The sequence below is a fragment of the Nyctibius grandis genome, chromosome 9 (genome assembly GCF_013368605.1).
Source record: "Nyctibius grandis isolate bNycGra1 chromosome 9, bNycGra1.pri, whole genome shotgun sequence".
Lineage (NCBI taxonomy): Eukaryota > Metazoa > Chordata > Aves > Nyctibiiformes > Nyctibiidae > Nyctibius > Nyctibius grandis.
Window position 1 is genome coordinate 25,908,277 of NC_090666.1, and position 20,655 is coordinate 25,928,931.

At 45.4% G+C, this 20,655-nt stretch overlaps 1 protein-coding gene across 3 annotated transcripts in view; it reads right to left on the bottom strand.

The window, feature by feature from the left end:
* The window catches only part of ERBB4 (erb-b2 receptor tyrosine kinase 4), a 660,540-nt gene that overhangs the window by 408,242 nt on the left and 231,643 nt on the right, over window positions 1–20,655 (bottom strand). For all 3 annotated transcript variants that reach the window (XM_068408108.1, XM_068408107.1, XM_068408106.1), the window contains exon 2: window positions 10,513–10,664. In XM_068408108.1, the coding sequence (XP_068264209.1) occupies window positions 10,513–10,664 (152 nt within the window). The remainder of the gene's footprint in view (window positions 1–10,512; window positions 10,665–20,655) is intronic.

The following is a 20,655-nucleotide window of genomic DNA, read 5'->3' on the forward strand; positions in this document are numbered from 1 at the left end:
GGTGGCCCAGTGTTAGTATCAGGTTTGGGGTGGTTGCTGTTCCCGATTGCTTCAATCTGCACAATTACACTGACATTTCTGAACTGTAAATGCCCTCCGGCAGGCATCTACAGAGGAAACCTTTAAAATCAATCCAGTTTAGCACAAAAACTGTTGGATAAGCCTCCACCTGTCCCTCTGCTCCTCCACCTATTGACACAGCTTACAGCAAAAGAGTTGGCTTTCCCTTTCATAGGGCTTTTAACAGCAATTCAAGCCCATTGATCCAGGACTCTGAGTCAGTGTATTACAATGCAAGATTATTCAGCTCTCTGACAGTCAGTTTAATTTCATTTTATTCCATATTAAAATAGGATTGGAGGGAGGGAGGGATAGAGGAAAAATTGGCAACGTATTGCCTAAATGCTCAGGAAAACAGAAAAATGTCACTCAAAGGAAAGTATAAAATACTTTCACTTGGCACGGGTTGCTATACTACAATTACATAGGTATCTCTATGTCTTTCTATACCTCATCTGTGCCTCCTGACTTAAGTCTCTGTTCCACAGAAAGATTTGAGAGGGCAGGTGGACAAAGAGAGCAATAAATAAGCCTGAATGACACCTGAGCAAAGTTCATCAGTGAAAGCATGAAATGGTGGAGTTTATGCCATCTCCTAGCTACAGTGAAAGACTAGGCTTGAAAACTCATTACACTCACCATTTACATCAAATAACCTTTCTTCCTATAGCTGGAAGAAAACTACTCATTTGCTTTATAACCTAATAAATCCACGTATAATTTAAAAGCGTTTACAACTTTTCTTTTCTGTTGGTTAGTTTAACTTTACTCCATTGTTTGCTTTAGTCCAGCTTCAATTAGGGCAGCATTTCCAACCGCAACGGTAGGGGAGAGGTTTACATTTACAAGAGTAAGATCATTAACAGCGTAAGGTGGTTGAAAGGGGGGGCATAATTGTTTCACTCGCTCAGAGGGAAGATCAGCTTCTAAGAGAAACAACACCTCATTAAGAAGGTTTGCACTGTTTTAGTTTTAATAATGTCCTGCCTCCACTACCAGCATTTTTATAGTACCCATCACAGCAGCTTCTGGGTTCTGGCTTAGCCACATGTATTTTGCAGATGCGGAGGAGCTGACAGCATCAGACCCCTTCATGGACAGACAGAAGGAAGAGTCTGATGAGACACTAAACAATAGGAAAAGAAATAAATTAATAGGCTATATTTAATTAAAAACAAAACAAAAAACGCAAAACAAACAAACAAGCAACCTCAAACAACCAACAAAGCCTAGACAGAGCCGTGAATCTCAACAGTTGCTTTTGTTCACGTTAAGAACTCAACTCCTGATCAGTATTTTCATTGGTGGCTGAGCTTCTGCGTGCCAGGACCAGTTGGAAAGCACAACCAGTTTGTCAGGCACTTGGCCAGCCATGCACAGGCAAAGGCGGGTCATACAGCAGACAAGTGAGGAGACAGTGCTGACCCAGGCGCTACCCTAGACCAATATGGGGCAGAGCCACGCAGGAGGTTTACCTGCATCAAAGATCTCCAGCAAACATTGCCCAAGGAGTAACATGCTTCCACCAGCACACATTGGTCATGGAGGGAACGGCTGGGGTCAGCATGTACCCCCAAATACAGCCCTGCCTAGCAGGCTCTTAGGAAGGGAACAAGATTATGTCGGAGAGGAGGAGAAAGATCTTCCTGGCTATTGCTGATGCTACACGACCAAAGTGCAGGAACGCCACCATTTCACAGACTGCTCAACAGTTTAAGCAAAGAGCCCCCAGACCTGTCTGTGATATTCCCGGGCTGATGGTAGACTTTGCCAGTTCCTCCAAACACTTTCCCCTACCATTAATACCCTCCACACACTGCCCAGGCTGAGCTGATGCCAGCTGGCACCCATCCACTGTGTCACCTCTGCCAAACCTGGAAAGCACTCCACCTCGAGCAGTGAATCCTGCATCCAGGGCATATTTTGGCACTAGGGCATCTTGCACCTCATAATCTACCAGTAACGGGGCTGAGAAGGGGGTGGCAATACTGTTGAATGGCAAACCACTTGCAGCCGTGGCTGCCACTCTATCCCAAGCAGGAACACTTCCACGCCGTGCCTTCCATGCCCACCTGGGCTTGCAGGCACCTCTGCAGCACCCAAAAGCTGCTGGAGGGGTTCACGAGGTTCAGAAGGACCAGGATGACAGACAGACCCTTGCCCCATGTCGCAAGGACCACTGGTGCAGCCCCTGGGCATGGCAGAGCCGCCCCACATCACCTCCCCAGTGCTCTGCTATGCCTAATGAAGGGCAGCTTTGCAGCAACCATGAAAATGGGATAGCAAGTGAAAAGGATATTACTGATCTCAAGCATGTGTGTGGGTCTGGGTTACCCTGAATAATTTAAGTCAGGCTTCTTTTATCTCTCTCCTGCTCCAGAGTTGCTACTACTGCCACGCACATGAATCAGACAGGCTTCCCGGACAGCTGGAGGTGGGGTGCCTCCTGTACAATGGGAGCTGAAAGGGAAATGCTAAAAGACAATTTAAAGAGACTCCTTAATCATCCTGGACTTCAAATCTTTACTTCTCATCTCCATGGGTGATACAGCTGAAGGACGCTCCCCCCCAACTGCAGGGGCCGCAGGCAGAGGCTTCCGGATAAGCTCTTGGCTGCTGCCAACACAATGAAGGGGGAAACTAAGCCCCAGGTTGGGGAATGTCCCCATGGAGCCCCAGCAGGGGAGACTCTCCGAACTACCCATATGTGGGTACGCATGGGTTGGTGAAGAGCCTGTTGACACCACCTGCTAGTCGCTCCACACAGACGACAGCACCTGTTTTATACAGCAAATCAATCACAGGGATGTGGTCCCAAGGGAACTCAGCCATTCATGCCTCCACCGGCTTTGGCAGCACTCTCACGAGCAGCCCTGCAGCAGATGGGACATGATGAGCAGCTTGGTACCAACCGCAGCAGACCCAGGCTACCCTGGAAAACGCCATCATCCACAGCCGCCCTCCATTACAACCTCCCTAAAAAAAAAAAAAACACTTCCTGGGGGACTGCACAGGACCTGGCACACACAGACGCAAAGGGCCACACTTCACAGTCCATCCCCGCACCAAAAGAAGAGCTTGCATTTCTGCAGCACACGACTCTCCTCCTAACCACAAGTGGTTACTTCAAACTATATCTTTCAAGTGAAGCCACCAAAAATAATTGCTAAATTAATGGGGCAATAGCTAATGTACATATATTTGGTTACAGCTTAGCAAACCCAGCTCAAGGATTAATTGTATATTAATTCTCTTCTATGTTTGTTTTGCAGAAGCTAAAAATTTAATTCAAGCAAAAGAGTACCAGCTTGCACAGTCTTTTAAGTTTCTCTCAGCTGAAAGCAAAGCCCTAACTCCATTGCAGAGCTGATCCAGGCTGCTTGCTGATATTGCATTGCTGGGAGGGAAAGGACGAGAGGGGAAAGGGAGGTTGCACGGTGGGTTTTTCGGTTTATTTTAGGGGCAGGAGGTTGGTGTCACATATGGAAGAGAAAGCAGCCTCCCAGCCCAGTCAGTCTGCTTGTTGCAATGCCCTGGACAGCTATAAAAACCAAAGAATAGGGCTAGGAGGAATATAAAACTTGATTCAAAATCTGGCTGTGGGGAGCTAGCAAAAGCATTAGCTGCTTGGAGAGATGAAGCTGTCGGGTTTGTAAACCACATTTAAAAAAGGCTGTGCAAGAGCTGGATAGAAATAGCTGCACGGCGAGCGAGGCCACTATGGCAGGGTGAGGAGGAGGTGGAAGGTGGGGAGAGGGCTCAGGGTCACCCCTCAAAAGCTCCACCGAGGTCTGGTGGGAAGAAGCAGCCACCACAGCACAGGGGCAGCACAGCAGGCGCAGGGCAGCTGGCAGCCCCCTGGGATTTATCTTTGTCCCCAAGTAGACAAGCGTGGCCAGGTGCAAAGGGGCAATGTTGGCAGAAAGGCAGGGAGGGAGGCAGAAGGGAGGCTGGTGGCCACGCACGCAGCTTTGCCGGGGGGAAAGAAGGGGAGGTGTGAGCAGGGTCCCTATGCTGCCATGTTGCATCTAGCAGAGGAGATGCACCAGCAGCAGTTAGAGCCTTACACCAAAGAGGCCTTGGCAGAGCGGTACCATGTCCTGTATCCACCAAAAATGGGTTGAAGCCAGACAGGCTGTTGAAAAGGGGTTTTTGAGCATCTGAGAAGGGGAGGCGCAGAGGCAGCTAAGGGCAGTCCACAATGCTGCAAGGACATACCTGCATTACAGATGCCCGACTAGGACAGCACAGGAAAGCAGATGCTACAGAGACACGGATGCTGTCTAATCAGTGTATCATGAAGGGAGAAAGCAACCAAAGCACAAAAATCATGTAACACCTCCTAACACATTTAGGCCACAGAGATTATGTTGGCGACTATGTGGCATGTAATACTCATCTTCAATAGCAGGGACCAGGCACCAACCACCCAGGCACTGTCCCACACATCAAGGGACGAGGGCAATGTGAACACCGCTGGTTACTGGCAAGGGAGACGAGCAGGACGGCAATTTTTCGAGAGGGGGCGAGTGTTGCTTTGGAAACGCTTCGGAAATGCTGATCCCTGCCCTGAAGCTGGTGGAACTGCTCAATTTATCATCATCTCATCAATTACCGTAATAGTGTCCAGCACTCTGCTCTCCCCTGCAGCTGCAGCACAGGCTTCCCACTTCACTACCCACTTCTGAACACAGAACAGGTCTGTAAGATTCCCAGAAATCCGGGCCATTCCTCACCTTGGCAATCAACCTCACCTTCACTATTTTGAGACCAGTATAAACCACTGAGATTATTTTAAGCTACTGTTTCTGCAAAAGCAACAGCAAATGGCAGAAGCAGTTGTCCTCCTAGATGAGAGCTGTATCACACAGACTTTTTGCAGTTAGCCTCTGCTCCCACTCTACCCTCTGAGTTTGGGATCCAACTCACCTTAAAGACAGCTCAGGTTCATCCAACACAGTTGGTGGCTGATGACAGCCGGTGTAAAACGTTTTGTCCATGCCAGGAGCACAGCCTGGCATGCTGCTGGCCTCTTGTAACCCACCCAGCACAGCAGTTGTGTTTATTGCTGTGCAAGCAGGATGCCCCAGCCAGGTTTACACAGCAAGTTGGAGGTGTCCTCTTTCCACCTGGATTTGTGTAGCACAGCCCTGCCCCTCACGCCACTGCTGGCACACCATTAGGCTCTTTATGCTTCGTTTTCTAACAGGAAAGGTCCTGGGAGGACAATTACAAACAAATATATGCATTTGATTTCCAGATCTGTAATTACCTGGAGGCCACTTTGCCTCTTGCCAGCCAAGGACAAAACACATGCTGGCGAGGCTTTCCTGATGCAAGTCACTGCGCAACAAATGCTATGGGGCCACTTTGCCCAGCAAACCCCTCCAAAATCCCAGTGCTGGTGTAGGGCCAGACTGCAATGCTTTCCAAGCACTTCTGGGGAAAATCCCCCTCCATGTAGGCATAGCCACATCATAGCCTCTCGTTTTGGGGACTCCTGACGGGCACTACCCTCCACATCCCACTCCCTTTCTGTTGAGCTGGGACCTTATTGAATCCTGTCAGCTGGGAATTAAGATATGATTTTACTGCAGAAGAGGATGCAGGGCTGTGCTGCCAGGCCTTCAGGAGCCATACATACCATCACAGTGAGCTGCCAAGAAAACTGGACAAGACAATACCCTCCCCTGTCTCTGCATTCCCCTTCCCGACACGTCTGTTCGGACTGCAGGCTCTCTTCCATGCCCACACCTCCGCTGAGCTCTGCCGCCAGAGCTTTCAGAAGGGCGTGCTTAGACCCGTTTTGCTATAAAAGATAAAAAAACTTTAAAAAAAAAAAATTACTTTTTTTTTTTTAACCAGAAGCAGTTCCGAATACCATGGGGCCAGGCAGCATGGTTTGCAACCAGCTCTTCCTGTGGCTGCTCTGGCAGTCCTTCCTCCTCTGAGGGGGTCTTGTCTGACCCAGTCTTCCTCCAAGGCTATAACACAACCAGAATGGAAAAAATATATAAAACCCAAACCCCTAAATTTCATCTGCCGTAAAGTCTAAACGTGATTGTAAGGAAAGCGATAAGTACAGACTGGCGCAGGTTTTCACTGAGCATGCAGTTATGTACGCTGACAAAGGGAAGATGGGGCTATATGTCTTTGCAGTAAACACAGCAGCTATAAAGCTGCCCACCATGAAACGCCCACCCTGTTAAATAGCAGGCAGATAGCTGCCAACACAGCTGTGGCTGAGGGTGCTACAGAAGCACTATAGAGGTAAATGAAAAAAGAATTTATAAAACAGTGGTAGATCTTTTTCGATGGCTGCTGATTGCGGTTATAAATAAGTTTCATAATTGTTTCGGAGAGTTACTGCAGAGAATAGCACAGAACTTTGGTCATGTCTTCAAAAATAAATAATCAGAATTGGTTAAATAAAATGCATGCGCAAGAAGACAACTTACTGACTGTGAATTGCTAAAAGCCTGGGGATTGGTCAAAGATAACTCTCGTTTACCAAATGTGTTTAACAGAACAAGAGTGCTTTCAGAAGATCCTTTTGTGGTATACTAATTGTGTGTTTTATTTCAAAAATTGAATACGGAGATGCTACTAAGAAATAAGAACTGTCCACAATACAAACTATCAGCTTTGCCAAGTGAAACTAGAATAGGTTGCCACTCCTGAAATCAAACAGTTGTTTTCAACATGAACCAGTGCATGATCTGAGCTTTTCTCAAGATTTTTTCTGAAATCCAAACCAGGGAAGTAAATCTCAGCTCTAGCCTTGACTAGACTCAAGACACACACCAGCTCAACCAGCTTATCTAGTTTCATGGAGCAAGTCCCAGTGCAAAAACCTGGCCCATGCAATTAGCTGAAGGATGTTGGTGGGTTGGGCAGTAGTGGGAGATAGAGCCCGACCTCTTCCCACCGTCACCACCGACTCACTGGGTGAGCCTGGGCACACGACAGGGACAAGGGAGCTCTCGGGGTCTGTTTTCCACCCAGTTATTTGTCCTGCCCAGTTCAATCATCCTCTTGGAAACAGTTGTCTCTTGGAAACAGAATCCTCTTGGCATGCCTTTCCCTAGTGTAGCCTACGCCAGCAGAGACTGCTTTGGCCACGACAGGGAGGTGCTGCTCCAGCAGCAATGCGCGACATTAACCTAAGGTTCATTTCATTGCCGAAGCTCGCAAGTGGTGGGACCCTACCGACTGAATTACCCCAGTGTACATTTCTGTGGGTAGGTTGAGCCTCAGAAGAATAACAAAGAGAACTGGCTATCAGCCCACAGTCAGAAACACATTGCTTTTCCCAGCACTCAGACTTAAGACACATTTTTTCCTCCTATCGAGCGCTCCTTTCCTCTGCCAGGACTCCCATTGCAGCCACAGTGTGGGGAAGCATCGAGCAGCAGGAACAGAGCTGATGGAGCTGGAAGGTAGCACATGCAGAGGACAACTTCACACTGCAATTGCTCATCCTTGCTTTGGCCACCCGCAGGCAAGCAATACCATGACAACACAGGCAGAAGCAAAAATAAAATACGTAAAACTAAACCAGCAGATTTGTAGTCCTGTTCTGCGCATGTATGAAAACGATAGGAAAAAAACCACTAGTGTATGCAATCCCTTCATACATGAATGAAGTTCCTCATGACCTCAAAGCCACGCACTTGATGGCAGGCCTGGAAGTTTAAGTGGTTGAGCATTTCATTCAGGTGATAGGCAGCCCTTAATCAGCAGATATCCAGAGAACTATCTCACAGACATAAAGCAAATCTACTTAGGGAATAAATGTCTAAATAAGTATGAGAGATGGGATGCCGGTCTTTTAATGTTCCTCTGCAGGGTAAATAAAATTATGGGGTTTTTTTCACTTCAATTCATTTATGGTATCCATCTATTATTGCACGATAAAAAGGCTCAGCGTACCTAGCTCGCTAGGTCTCCCCTCTGTCCTGGAGTGAGAGGCTGCCCAGCTAAGCTGAGCACTAACGAGAAGGCAGACGGGCACACAAAGCCATGGTACTTGTTAGCTGGATGTACAGATAACCTAGGGGTACGTCAGCTGCCTACTTGAAGGCCATTTGGTGGAGAAAGAGGGCAGATACTACAATAGAGACCATGAAAAAATGGAGCAGGCTGGAGAAGCATTGCCTTGCACGAGTTCACCATATTTAAGTCAGAGAGGTAAACAGACTTTCTTTTAGTTATCTCCTGACTGCCACACTCATTTGGCCATTAAAACCATTTAAAAAAAATTATAAAACAAGTAATACTGCCTAAATGAACATCAAATTAAATATGCCAACATTTATTTTATTTATTTGCCTCACCAAGAACACGTTCTCCTCTGGTTTTCTATTTTAATGACTAATTAATCATACTGACTAGACTTTCAGTTTACTGGGTTTTGCTTCAAGTTCTGCTTTTTATTGAGACATCTGCGAGAGGGCAGTCTCAAGTAAGAGAAGTAATAAAACTAATAAAAAAGCGATAGTAACTGTCACCAAAAAGCACAAGTGACCGAACCACCTTCCTTTACCACACAGGGCCCTTCTTTCTTCCTCTCATTTGCCGATTTTACCGCCCACTTTCCACTAATATTTTGCTCTGCTTATGGCAGCTCTCCGCAAGAAATGTGAATTCCTTATTTTCCAAATAATTTGCTTTCCCTACCTACCAGCAGGCAGCGTAAGAAGGAAGGAAAGCCGAAGTGGGAGAACCATCCATGATGAATTCAAGCCTTACACAACGGCACAGTCAGGAGTTTCAGAAGGCATTTGAAACTCCAGCGATGCCTGAATCAGTGCAGGGATCCTGCCCGCACAGAGGTATCTATCTGTCGCCTGTCTAACGCGGTGGGAAACCAGTTAGTCCAGCTGCACCAAGGCTATATCTATTTCAGAGCACAGGCATATGTGTTTTTCCCACCTGTCACAACTGTGACATGTATAGATAGCATTTACTTCCTAGGCATTCGTTGCTCAAAGTAACAGGCAACCTGTTAGTCTGAGTGCAATTAGCACCCCAAACTTTACTCCAGACATATCTGGTAGCTGAATTTTGCTTGCAGATCTTTTAGCAGCCTGGTGTAGGCTTTGAGTAAATACAGACCAACACATAGAGTGGAAATCCTGTGAAATCCCCAACAGATTTAACGTGAAGTAAAGATAAACCACACTGTTGTAGAATCTGCTCTGCCTGTGTTAGAACCCATAATGGAAAGGTCACATTTTTACAAACTGAAATTGAGCAGTAGGTTCACCCGAGACCCGCCAAACGGAACGACAGTGTAACACAACCTGCCAGGGCTGACTCCTGCCACCCTCTTCCTGCTGCCGGATCTAAAGCTGCCGCTCCCCTATGTGCTTTTTATGAAAATGACAGTTACATACAGACACGCATCTTGAAAAATGACATCAGCATCTTGCAGAAATATGCAAGTGATACCATGCAATACAAGTAGTGTAAACCCTTATTTGTGTCATGGCTTGACGTCTTCTATTGGATAGTACGACCAGCACAGCCGGCAGCCACACTGCCACAGGCTGCCTTTGCTATTGTGGCCCTCATACCTACGTACCAGTTTCTTCCATGTTGCAGCCACATCATCTGTGGCATCCTTAGAAGCCCACCTAAGTGGACTGGATAACTCCTTTACAGGGATATTTCTTCAAACGCAATCAGTTTTGAAATGCCAAATAACAATGGGCTTAATTTCTTTTAATTCAGCATGCACCTTTCCCTCCTTCTGGTTGCTAGCACATTAACAGGGAATACACAAACCACACTGAAATGTTCCTTCACAAACCCAAAGCCCAAAAGCTTGGTATTTACTCAAAATTTGAGGTAAGTAGGGCTGAGGGAGTACACAACCCAGGCTCCACTGGTGGCAGGACAGCCTTCATCTATCAGACTTCCTCTGGATGCTGGAGATTCAGTTAGGCTCTTAACTCCAGTCTTGTACACAAAGAGGGTTTTATGTTCCTTCAGCAATCACTTTCTTTTTCTTAAATGCTCCACAAATGTTGACGAGAGTTCTTCCCTTGCTTAGTCTATCAATCAGTCCATATATAGCATTTTATTAGAATTAGCTTTCTCCAAGCCTCCAGTGCTTATCTGCACGATTCTCTGCCCTTCCTAAACCCTACCTTACCTGCTCCATACCTGCTGGCAACACACAGTGATAGACACCTGCAAGGTGTCACCTTTCTGTGCAGTGACATGGCTTTCTCCCCTGAGTCCTGGACAAATCTAAATGTCGCATACTCGGAGCATCTGTCACAGCAATGACACTGCTTATGTTCTCTGCACATCTGTGACATTTTATTATCCACTTATACTTCAGTGGAGCTGGTGAGAAAGACACCTGCCCTTCTCCAGCCCAGCACCTGTAGCTACTCCCCTAAATACAAAAGATGGAGGAAAGGAAAAAAGAAGATTTCTTACCCGCAGGAAGGAGAGGTCTCGGTTGTGCTCAATGCTGGTGATTTCCAGGTTGCCCATAACTACCTCGCAGTTCTCATAGTACTTGCGCAGGGCCCGATACTGCTGCTCCAGGTCAGAGAGGGAGCTCAGCTTGTTCTCAGTGCCAGCACACACTGCAAGAAACCACAGGATGAACAATCAGGAGTGTGGAAGAGGGGCACAGGAGCAGAGAAGGAAATAAAGTTTGTATACAGGGATACAGGAAACTGTAACAAAAATTGTGAATTATTCACAGGACTGGGTCCTGCAAAAAAATTAAAAAAGAAAAACAAACCCAAGCACAAGTTACTTGAATATAAGCAGTAGAGATAGGAAGGTACAAACACGGTCCATGTTCACCTCAGCAATTTAAACACATATCACCAAATAGGATGAAGTGCTGGTATTTACCACCAAATGCAGAAAGGCTGAAAACAGAGAAATGCAGGAAAAATGCAAAACTAGCTGACCCCAGCACCAAAAGGGCCAAACCCAGGTCTCAGCACTAGTCCTCACTAGTTCTACCAATGACAGAATCGGACACTGAACAGAGATGTGCCAATCACAGACTAAAGGACGTAAGGCTGGAGAGACCCGTGCATGCAGGCTGACCTGGGTAAGCGAACATTCTCCCTATCCAGCTGATGCTCAGAACGGTCTGTCAGACAAGCCAAGAGCAACCTGACCGGAAGGCTTATCTCAATATGGTTTTCTCCATCACTTTCCTTAAGACCCCAGGCTCTTCCCAGCTTTATGCAATTAAACAGGAGAAAGACAATAGCAAAAAACACATCATCTTTCCACAAGTCACCAGACTGAACGCACAGTGGAAATGTGTCAGATGAGTTAGGAAACACCATCTTAATACAGTTAGTTTTCAGAAGATGCCCTTTAATATTATATTACTCTGTTCTAGATATTGAAGTCCAGTTCAGAGCTACTGCAGAATCACAGCTCCGCTCCGTCTGTCAGATTGCCGCACATCAAGCAATGACAAAAATGAATGCAGGAAAGAAACACAGAAGCAGCATTTCACAACAGCAGTTTTTCACGTGGCGCTCAGCCTACCAGGACAGCAATGCTACTTAAACGGTCAAGTGTGGGGCTGGGCTTTTTTTGCATACACTTAGTCTTCCCGATTACCAGTTGTTCTTAACTGTGAGCAAATTAATCTGAATCTATCCAAACTTTTGAAATTGGCATTACATTATGCAAAACATGAGCCAGACCAGAATAGCATTTCTGGAGCCATTCCCACTCCTGGATTGGATCAATATAAACAAACCTCTCCATGACTGGAGGCATCATCAGTAAAATTGGCTAAAATATGCTCTTTTGAATGATGCAGGTCCTTTTTATATAAATATCAAAAGTAATTAGGTTTTTGAGTACTACTATTATTGGCTCTCTACTTACTACATCCCCCTCTCCTTTTTAATTTTAATAGAAATGGTAACAATTCTCATCTCTGCCCTCCGCTGTGGTCTCTCTGATGCAGACCAATCTGCTCTTGTGCCAGGGCGACACGAGCTTCAAGCAGCCTCTTGGTGAAGGGCTTCGGGAGGCAGCCAGAAACCCACGAACTGCTCAAAGTGTGCTCCCAAGGAAACTCCCTCTGCCCTGCAAATGGCAGCAGAAATCTCTTCCTCTTGAACTCTAACTCCCCACCAGGGAGGGATAGCAGCAGCTGGTTTCATAGCAAGATATTCACAAGATGAAGGTTTTACCAGATCATTTTCGGGTTTTGTGCTCCCAGCGGCTAAAGAGCATGGACCAAAGCTGAACAGGCACTACACAGGACTGCTCTTCCAAACACACATTTGGTCTAGTTACCAAAGGAAATATGGATGCATTTTTTATTTCTTTCTATGACCAGGTAAAAGTAAAATTCAAAAATCCTCGCCAAGTTTAAAAACTTGAAATATTTGACACATTCATTATATTGTGTTGCAGAAAACCAAAACTGGTTGGTTTCCTCAGGTTTTAAAACAAAAACTACTACTTAATTTCAAGGCTTAATTTAAAGCACGAAAATTACCATTTTGAAAGTTTTCTCATAAAACCTTACCACTTCGAGTAAAACATATCTAAACAAGATTTTATTTATAATATTTTTAATAGCCATTTTGGGGGATTCCCAGGATGGAAAGGCATGGTCCCACTGGGCCTTGATGTAGCTCTGCTGGACTGGGAACACCTGGAAGGATTAACCACTGCTGCTAAGGGACAGCACGTCTTTCTTTTTCAAAAACAAAGCCCTGTCCTAGCTCATATTTAAAGTTTTATTTGGAACAACCTCGAGATCTGCCATACAAGAATCTCCACCCTTCAGGGAGACGCACGCCTATCCTTGCCAGAAGACTTCTAAAAATGTTTGTTACCAATAACAAAACCAGTTTGTTTGCTTCTTCCTTAAATGCAACAGCATCCGTAACAACAAGATTGACTGTGTTTCCAGCCAAATAAGTATTATTCTGTCTTAAGGCTCCTGAGGACTAATAAATAATTTCTGTTCCATTTCACAATGAGTGCTAAGGATCAACACAGCTCAGAAAACAATTCCAGCAGCTCAGCTAATAAAGCTATATACTGTAACACTGGTATTTCATGTTGCACACCCATTAAACGTTTCCTGGAAGCTAATTTAGCCATTTGTTGCTGTAAGGAGGCAGAACACCTGGAGCCTGCTCTTGCAAGAGGATTCAATGGGGGTAAAGCCAGCCCAGATGTAAGCCCGGGCTGCAGGTTTGCTTTGAGTGAGATTAATTTCGTACAAGCAAACCATTGCAGTAACTACATCCAGCTTTTGATATTACTACAGAAATCAATTCTTTTGGATGAATAAAATTTTAAAAGCAAATTTAGAAGAAATCATGTTGATAATTTAAATTTATCTCATAGTAATCGCAAACATTTAATTTCTGTCTTAAAAAAAAAGAAATCCCCTCTGGTTCTCTCTTACACAAAATACCTCCTTATTCCAGCTCACACCTGAGCCTCTGCTGCCTGCCTGATACATGGCAAAGGTATGTGCAACCCGGCTCCTCCCAGCCTGCTCTGCCATAAAATTTGGGAAACCAGGGAAAGGCACTACCCAGCATCAATCCTCCCAAGCACTGCATGGCCTGGCTCAGCTTTTGCAGCTCTGTACTGTTCTGACAGGTCATCTCCCCGCACCAAAAAGAAGAAATTGGTTACAGATTGCCTCAAATCAAGTCATATACTGAAAGTGAGAGACTGTCGTACATCAATGGGGGGGGTGCGGCAGTGCAGATTTTTTGCCATCGGTACCCAACCAGCAGTGCAGATGATGCAGAAACAGTACTCGGGGTGGGAGAGAGCCCCGACCTGCAGAATGAGTTGAAGTCCCAAAGCGAATGTGGGTATAACCATGGGTCATTCATAATCCATTATTATAATAAGCCATTAATCTCTCTGTGCCTCAGCTTTACAGCACAGGTTTTGAACATATACTTTTGATGCACTTAATGATTATGCCAGATTCAAAATACAAAAGAGAAAGCTATGAAAGTATTTAAGAAAAGCAGGTTATATCAGTTGTCACTTGCAGGAGGACAGAGCTGGGACGATACCTCCATCCTTCGCAGAGTCTCCTTTAAAACAGAGAGATTACATAATGCTGTTGGCATTTTTTTAAGGCAAAATACAACTAGTAGGTCAAAAAGCCATTCCTGCCATGAGGGAGAAATGCTGCTGCCATGTACAAGTCCAGAGGTGCTCCTGCTTGCCCCCACATGCCAGGGAGCCAAACCTGGGAGGGACACAGGCCAGAAAGCAGGCTGTGAACTGATAGTTAAGAAGAAGTTTTATCCCCCCATTTTGAGCCACAGGAGACAATTCCCAGCTGCTCCAGGGCAAAAATAATGATTTCCAGTCTGATTTGCCAAAATAGTTAAGAAGGACTAAATAACTGCGTGTGAGGTGGGAGCTGAGCAGGGATCGCAAGGGGTCCCCAGTCCCTCTGCCCCCGAGCTCGACACAGAGCACAAACATATCCCCCTCACCCTCCTACTCATCTCTTGGAACAGCAACAGGCACCTATGTGTTGTAGCAGCTCTTTAAAATTAAGTGCCAAAGTAATACATATTTCCAGGGATGCTCCAGCTGTATATAGGCATAAACACAACCACAACAAAACGTATTTCCTTGTCATGTCATGCAAAACCACCATAATCTATATTTCATAAACTCTCTTCAAAGCACTTTGTATAAGGTTAGACACGTTATTTTATATAGCCTCAGAAACTGATGAGTGGCAAGAAAATAAAGACTGCACGTTAAAAGTGGTCCCTACAGCAGAACCTCTCCTGCTTAATAAAAAGTACAAACTCCCCTGCCTCTAACAGCAGATGGAAAAGTAGGAGCTTCAGATGTACCTTCCATCTGCAGCTTCTCTCACTGTTGAGCATCTCTGAGCACATATACTTCCAACTTGCTCAGGAGGTCTTACAGAGGCATCCCAACAAGGGAAACCCTTCAGCACCATTTCAGCGCACGCCCAGGAAGATCTGGTGTCCCCTTAAGTTTTCCCAGACGGAAACCCCAGCAAGCTGTTGACTGCCAGCCTGTACCAGGTTACCAGCGTGCTACGAAGCTCTCAAACACGTGTCTCCACCGACACGCACATGGCCGATCCCTCTCTTGCCATATTCTAGCAACAAACCTTGCAGAGTATGTAGGTTGACGTGCCCAGAGACACCCACCACTGTTTTCCCAAAGGCTGAAGGACATGAACCTTCCTGTCTGGGAAGCCCCAAACCAGCGGTGACAGCAAACCATCCAGGCTGCCAGCCTGTGGCCGCTTCTCATCTACACCCCAAACGCGGGCGATTTTGGGTGGGTGCTGGGGTAAAGCACTGCTTGGCCATCACCAAAGTGGATTTCAGGCATTACTCACACATTCACATTCAGTTGTTTACTTATTACCAGCTACCTAAAGTGATGGAGAAGAGCTTCAGCTCCTAATGGCTCTAATTACAGCAGTAATAATCATCTGTATTGAATAGAATTTATGCTTTTTATCAATATTCATGCATGTGACTTGGAAATTAATTTCCCATTGACATTTTTTTCCTAACAAAGCCAAATCTTTCAGATGCTCGCTCAAAGTCAGCAAGTAATGGAGGCATTTTAAAATGTCCTTTAGCTTCTGCTTTTTAGGCTATTCTTTTGCTCTGCTCTGTTGATGATAAATCTATACATTAAATTAAGAAATCACACTTGACTCAATCTAGTTCTGTTTCTTGTAATACTAACGGATTTTATAATCCTCCCAGCTCAACAGATGAACTAACTTCTGGAAGGAGGTCAACTTGCTTCATTTCTTATTACTGGTGTCTTGCTCCTCTCCCAAAGCACATTCAGACAAGCAGCAATGAGGCATCCTCATCGTCAACTCCAAGGGAGTTATCTCGAGCATCTGAATATATTCTTTTGAATAATAAAACTTTTATTATTATCCTTTTGGCGAGGATGCGGGAGAGTGGCGTGTTTGCCCCACACCAGCCTCTGCCCGAACAGAGCACAACATCCCTTTGTCGATTGGTTTGTCAAGCGGGCCAAAAACACAAGAGGAGGCTTAAACTCTTGGACTCACCATTTTCAGAAGCGTGTTTATGAAAAGAGAATCACACATTCCTTCATCCCAGACAGAACAAGCCCAAAAACAGTCAGCACCTCTGCTGCATTCTTTTCCCGTACCTTCCACTTATTTACTTAATTAACTGTGTTTTTACAGACAGGACCATCATCAGGGTTTCTTGAAAGGCAGCTAACGTAACTGTTTATTAATAATGGCAAACACTCATGGCAATTTGTTAAGGCCCCCAGATGGGGGGAAATACTCAAGCACCTTAAGGAACAACTAATTACCAGCCATGCCGCAGCAGTCCCCATTCATTTCATTATGCTCCGCACTCTCACAACAGCCTGGGCCCTATATCATGTACGCACACAGAAGGGGTAAACACACTTTTCATTATTATTTTACAGGTCTCCTTGAATGAGCTGCAAAAGTCCCAAATTTTCTTGCAATTACACACAACCTAATGAAAGGAGGGACCGCCTGCACTTACTCTTGCAAATGTCTCCTGGGAGAAGGCAAAACACTCCTTGAGGTCACCAGCCGTTTTCCTGTAAACCCAGTGGTTTTGGAAAGTGTTTTAAAATTAGAGGCTTGCTTTCCCTAGGTGAGAGACTGTAATGAAGGAGAACATAATTTTCTCTGTACTCCTAATTAAAAGCTCAGCTGGCACAAGTGTTTTCCTTCCATGAGGTCTGCTCTACACTAGAAAATTACCATCCTATTTGAATCCAGTTGCATGCAATCAACCCAACTGCCATGAACCCCTGGACAGCCACACAGCCAGGAGAGGAGAAGCTCAGTATTGCATCTAGCTGCCGTTCAGTCCATCAGAGTGTCATTGGGATGAGGTGACACAGTATGGGCTGGCCCAGGGAAGCTGTGAGCCACACCTTCATGGCTTTAATTCCTTCTACCTGCACGCAAACATGCAAATGTCCCAGAAACACAAGCCTCGGAGTGCTATTACTTAATTTGATTTCCAAGTTAAGCTCTCCACAACTGCTAAATAAAGTCAAATAAAAAAATTAACTGTAATTTTCATCCAGACTTTAACCTGCAATGCTAAAAGGACACTCTGAAACATTTCTATAACCTTTCTTCTCTCTGCAAGGAGAAGAGGTGCCTGGGTTGATAGCACCAGGGACCAAAAGCACTAATTCCCTGAAATTTGCTTGCTAAACTCCCAAATATCATTTCATATGCCATTGTAAAAACTTCCCAGTACTTCCAGAAAAGTTGCAGGGATGTGTGTTATCAGGGTGTTCCCACCTCCAGTAGAGACTCATCAGATACCACCTACAAAGGGAAGATTTTTCCCAGTTTTATGAACAGTAACACAAATAGGCACAGTGGAGACTGACAGTGACTGAAACTTCATCAAGAAGGATTAGTTATGTGTGATAACACTTTCCTGAGCTGATGGCACCCTCTCCTTGCACCAAGCTCTCCAAAAATCTGTTTGGTGGATGCTACACAGCGTATTTTACTGATGTAGCACTCCTGTTCAAACTAACCAAAAAACGGCATCAAAATGTTGAACAGATTTATACTGTGACATTTCGAGGATAGTTGCCTGTGCTGACCACGTCAAGTCATTGTCATCTGCTTGTGTTATGCCAATATTTCCAGCATTGTTTCTCTTTTAGTTTCATCACATATATATTAAGATTCAGCAATGGGAAAGGACAAAATGGGAAACAGACTGCAGGACCTGTATCACACAGCTACCACTAGAAGAAAGCAGAAATTAATACAAGAGGCTTTACCAATGGTTTTTCCCTCCCAAACCCTTTGTATCAAATTATTTTCCCTGGGTACTTCTCCTTCCCTTTTTCTCCCTACTCTTCACAGACACACACACACACTTGCTTTCCTCACATCATTCTATTTTGAGGGTAAATAATCACTTCTTAACTATAATGTAGGTACCGGACTTGACAAGCAATTAAAGCAAACAATTTCCACTCATCTAACTTTGCCAAATTAGTCATCTGCCATCTGCTCTATCATCTGGCTCTCCTTGAGGTCTTGCTGTGAATCTGGACGCGCTTGCTCTGACGAGGAGGCAGCTGATAAGCCTCCAAGCTGGCGGGGTACCCGAGGGACAGAAGTGACATGGGGGTAACACGTGACCCCACACCGCTCACTGCCACCCACATCTGGCCAGCTCTGAGGAGGTGGTCGCTGGCTCCAGTGGTCAAACTGGCAAATTACTGGCACACAAGTTGTGACAGAAAAGCATTTAAAATTAAAGATATCTTTTATGGCCACTTATGTGGCAGGGTAGCTTAGACGAAGTGTGGGATTTTCCTACTGGACGCAGGATGCAAAAAGTAACTAACTTTATTGAAATATCTTCAGCATTTACAATTTAGTTCCCAATGAAGTTTAGTTCCCAGGGATGTCCCCTCCCTCGCAGTGTTTAAGGCCAGGTTGGATGAGGCTCTGAGCAACCTCGTCTAGTGGAAGGTGTCCCTGCCCATGGGAGGGGGGATGGAACTAGACGATCTTTAAGGTCCCTCCAACCAAAACCATTCTATGATTCTATAAGTACATAACCTAAACACACAATTAATTGACATTATCTAAGAAAGATTTGAGTGGTCTCTGCTTCCAGCACTTGGCTTAGTTCGGGTAAGGCCTTGTTTTGAGACAGTGAAAAGGTTTTCAAATAGCTCTGAAATACAATGCCAGTCTCCTCTGCCCTCCAACTTCCAAGCACTGGCAGGACCTTTCTCTATTACCAGGTTTCCAGTTTGGGGTCTTTACTGGGTCTTCCCAACATTATCAAGAATATCACCAGCATCCCTTTCCCAACTGACCTACATTTCCTCTCTGAGGAAATTAAATACCACTCCAGAGTGCAAGCTAGTCCATGCAAATGTTGCTGTTGCTCTGAACCATCATGCAGAGGAAACACTCTCCCTGTTGTTGGTGAAGACCATTACAGACCACCTACTCCTGCACTAGTCTCCGGTTTGGCCACTTGAGCACAGCACCCAAAATTAAGCTTGTGAATCTAACTCTTAATGCCAAGAATCAAAATCCTTCCCTACAGTACCAAAGTATAGACTATCACCAATACCTTCTAAGATTAGTAAGTCTGCAGATAAACCATCACCAGTAATGCAAGGCCAGGTGTTCTTAGGCAGCTAAATGCAGAGCTAAGTGCCAAGCTGAAGGCCTAAGAGTTTGCAAATATTGCTCTCCCCACTTTCCAACCCTCACCCTTCCCAAGTCCTGCGCTCCAGCACAGCAGCAATGGCTCATGCAACCTGCTTCCCTCCATCACTGCATCACGGTGTATCCTGGCTACCTACCAGGGCAAAGTGGTGGAAATCTCTACAGGTCTCAGCAGTTGGAAGGATTTGGGTCGCTTTTTCAATGCCAGAGGAAGAAGTGGGGGGAAGATGATGGAGCATAAACCACAAGCACCAGGTGAACACATGTATGGGTGGGAATGGGGGGAGAAGAGGGTGGCCAGGCACTTAGATTGATTTTTGTACATGTGCCTTCACTGCAAATCAATTCAGCCAGGGATGCCAATAACATCTGCTGTGAGGTTGGTCCAAAATCACTTCCCAGCTCACAACCAGGCTGCTGCTGGCGACATGAAGGGCTCCTTTTCCCTTCGCAGTGCTCTCCTGGGGTGCTCAGCTTGCACAGAGCATTGCCGCAGAGCTGTGGCGGTGGCCGCCTTCCGCAGCAGCTCCTGCCGCTCCACAGGGACTTGCACAGCTCCATAGCACCAGGGGGCCTTTGCCAGCCTTTTTATTTTGACTTCCCCAGAGGGCCCCTGAATACCACGAGCATTCACTCAACTTAAATGCATTTTAATTAACATTGTACAAACACACCGAGTTTGTGCGTGCACGAGGGAGCGCATTCATTCAGCTTCTGCCTAATTCTCAGCTAGAGAAATCCAGCGGGAGCGTTGGCAGCCGCTGCGATGGGAACAGGATCGCAGTCCTCACTGCCTGTACAATATCTAAAATACAACACACACAAGCCCCCAGATCCTACTTACTACTATTTAAGCACCGTTTATGTAAAAGATACAGCTCAGACAAGGGTAGGTGGGGCAGGTGCTTTTATATCTGCTAATGTAACTGTGGGTAATTAGTCACCACTAAAGCACACAGCAACTGCTGCATTGTTACAGGATAAGCACAAGCCACTTGCAACATTAAAAAAAAAGGGTATTTTCCCAAGATCTCCTGCTGTAATGGCTCACACATTGTATTAGTAATTATCACATAACTCAAATACCACCTAATAAAATGATTAAAATAACTATGAAATTTAAACGTGTGAAGAAATTGACTGTTTTGAAGAGAACAACCTCCCCAAATTCTGGCAACCCTGCAAGACAAAACTGCAGAGGGGCTTAAATAAAAAGGCCCTGGAAAAAATATTTGGGGAAATAAAGAAAACCAACATCTCACAGGGAGCATCCAAGATGGCCATGCCAGGGCTTGGGTGTCCCCATCAACCAGGGAAGAGCAAACCCAACATTTCAG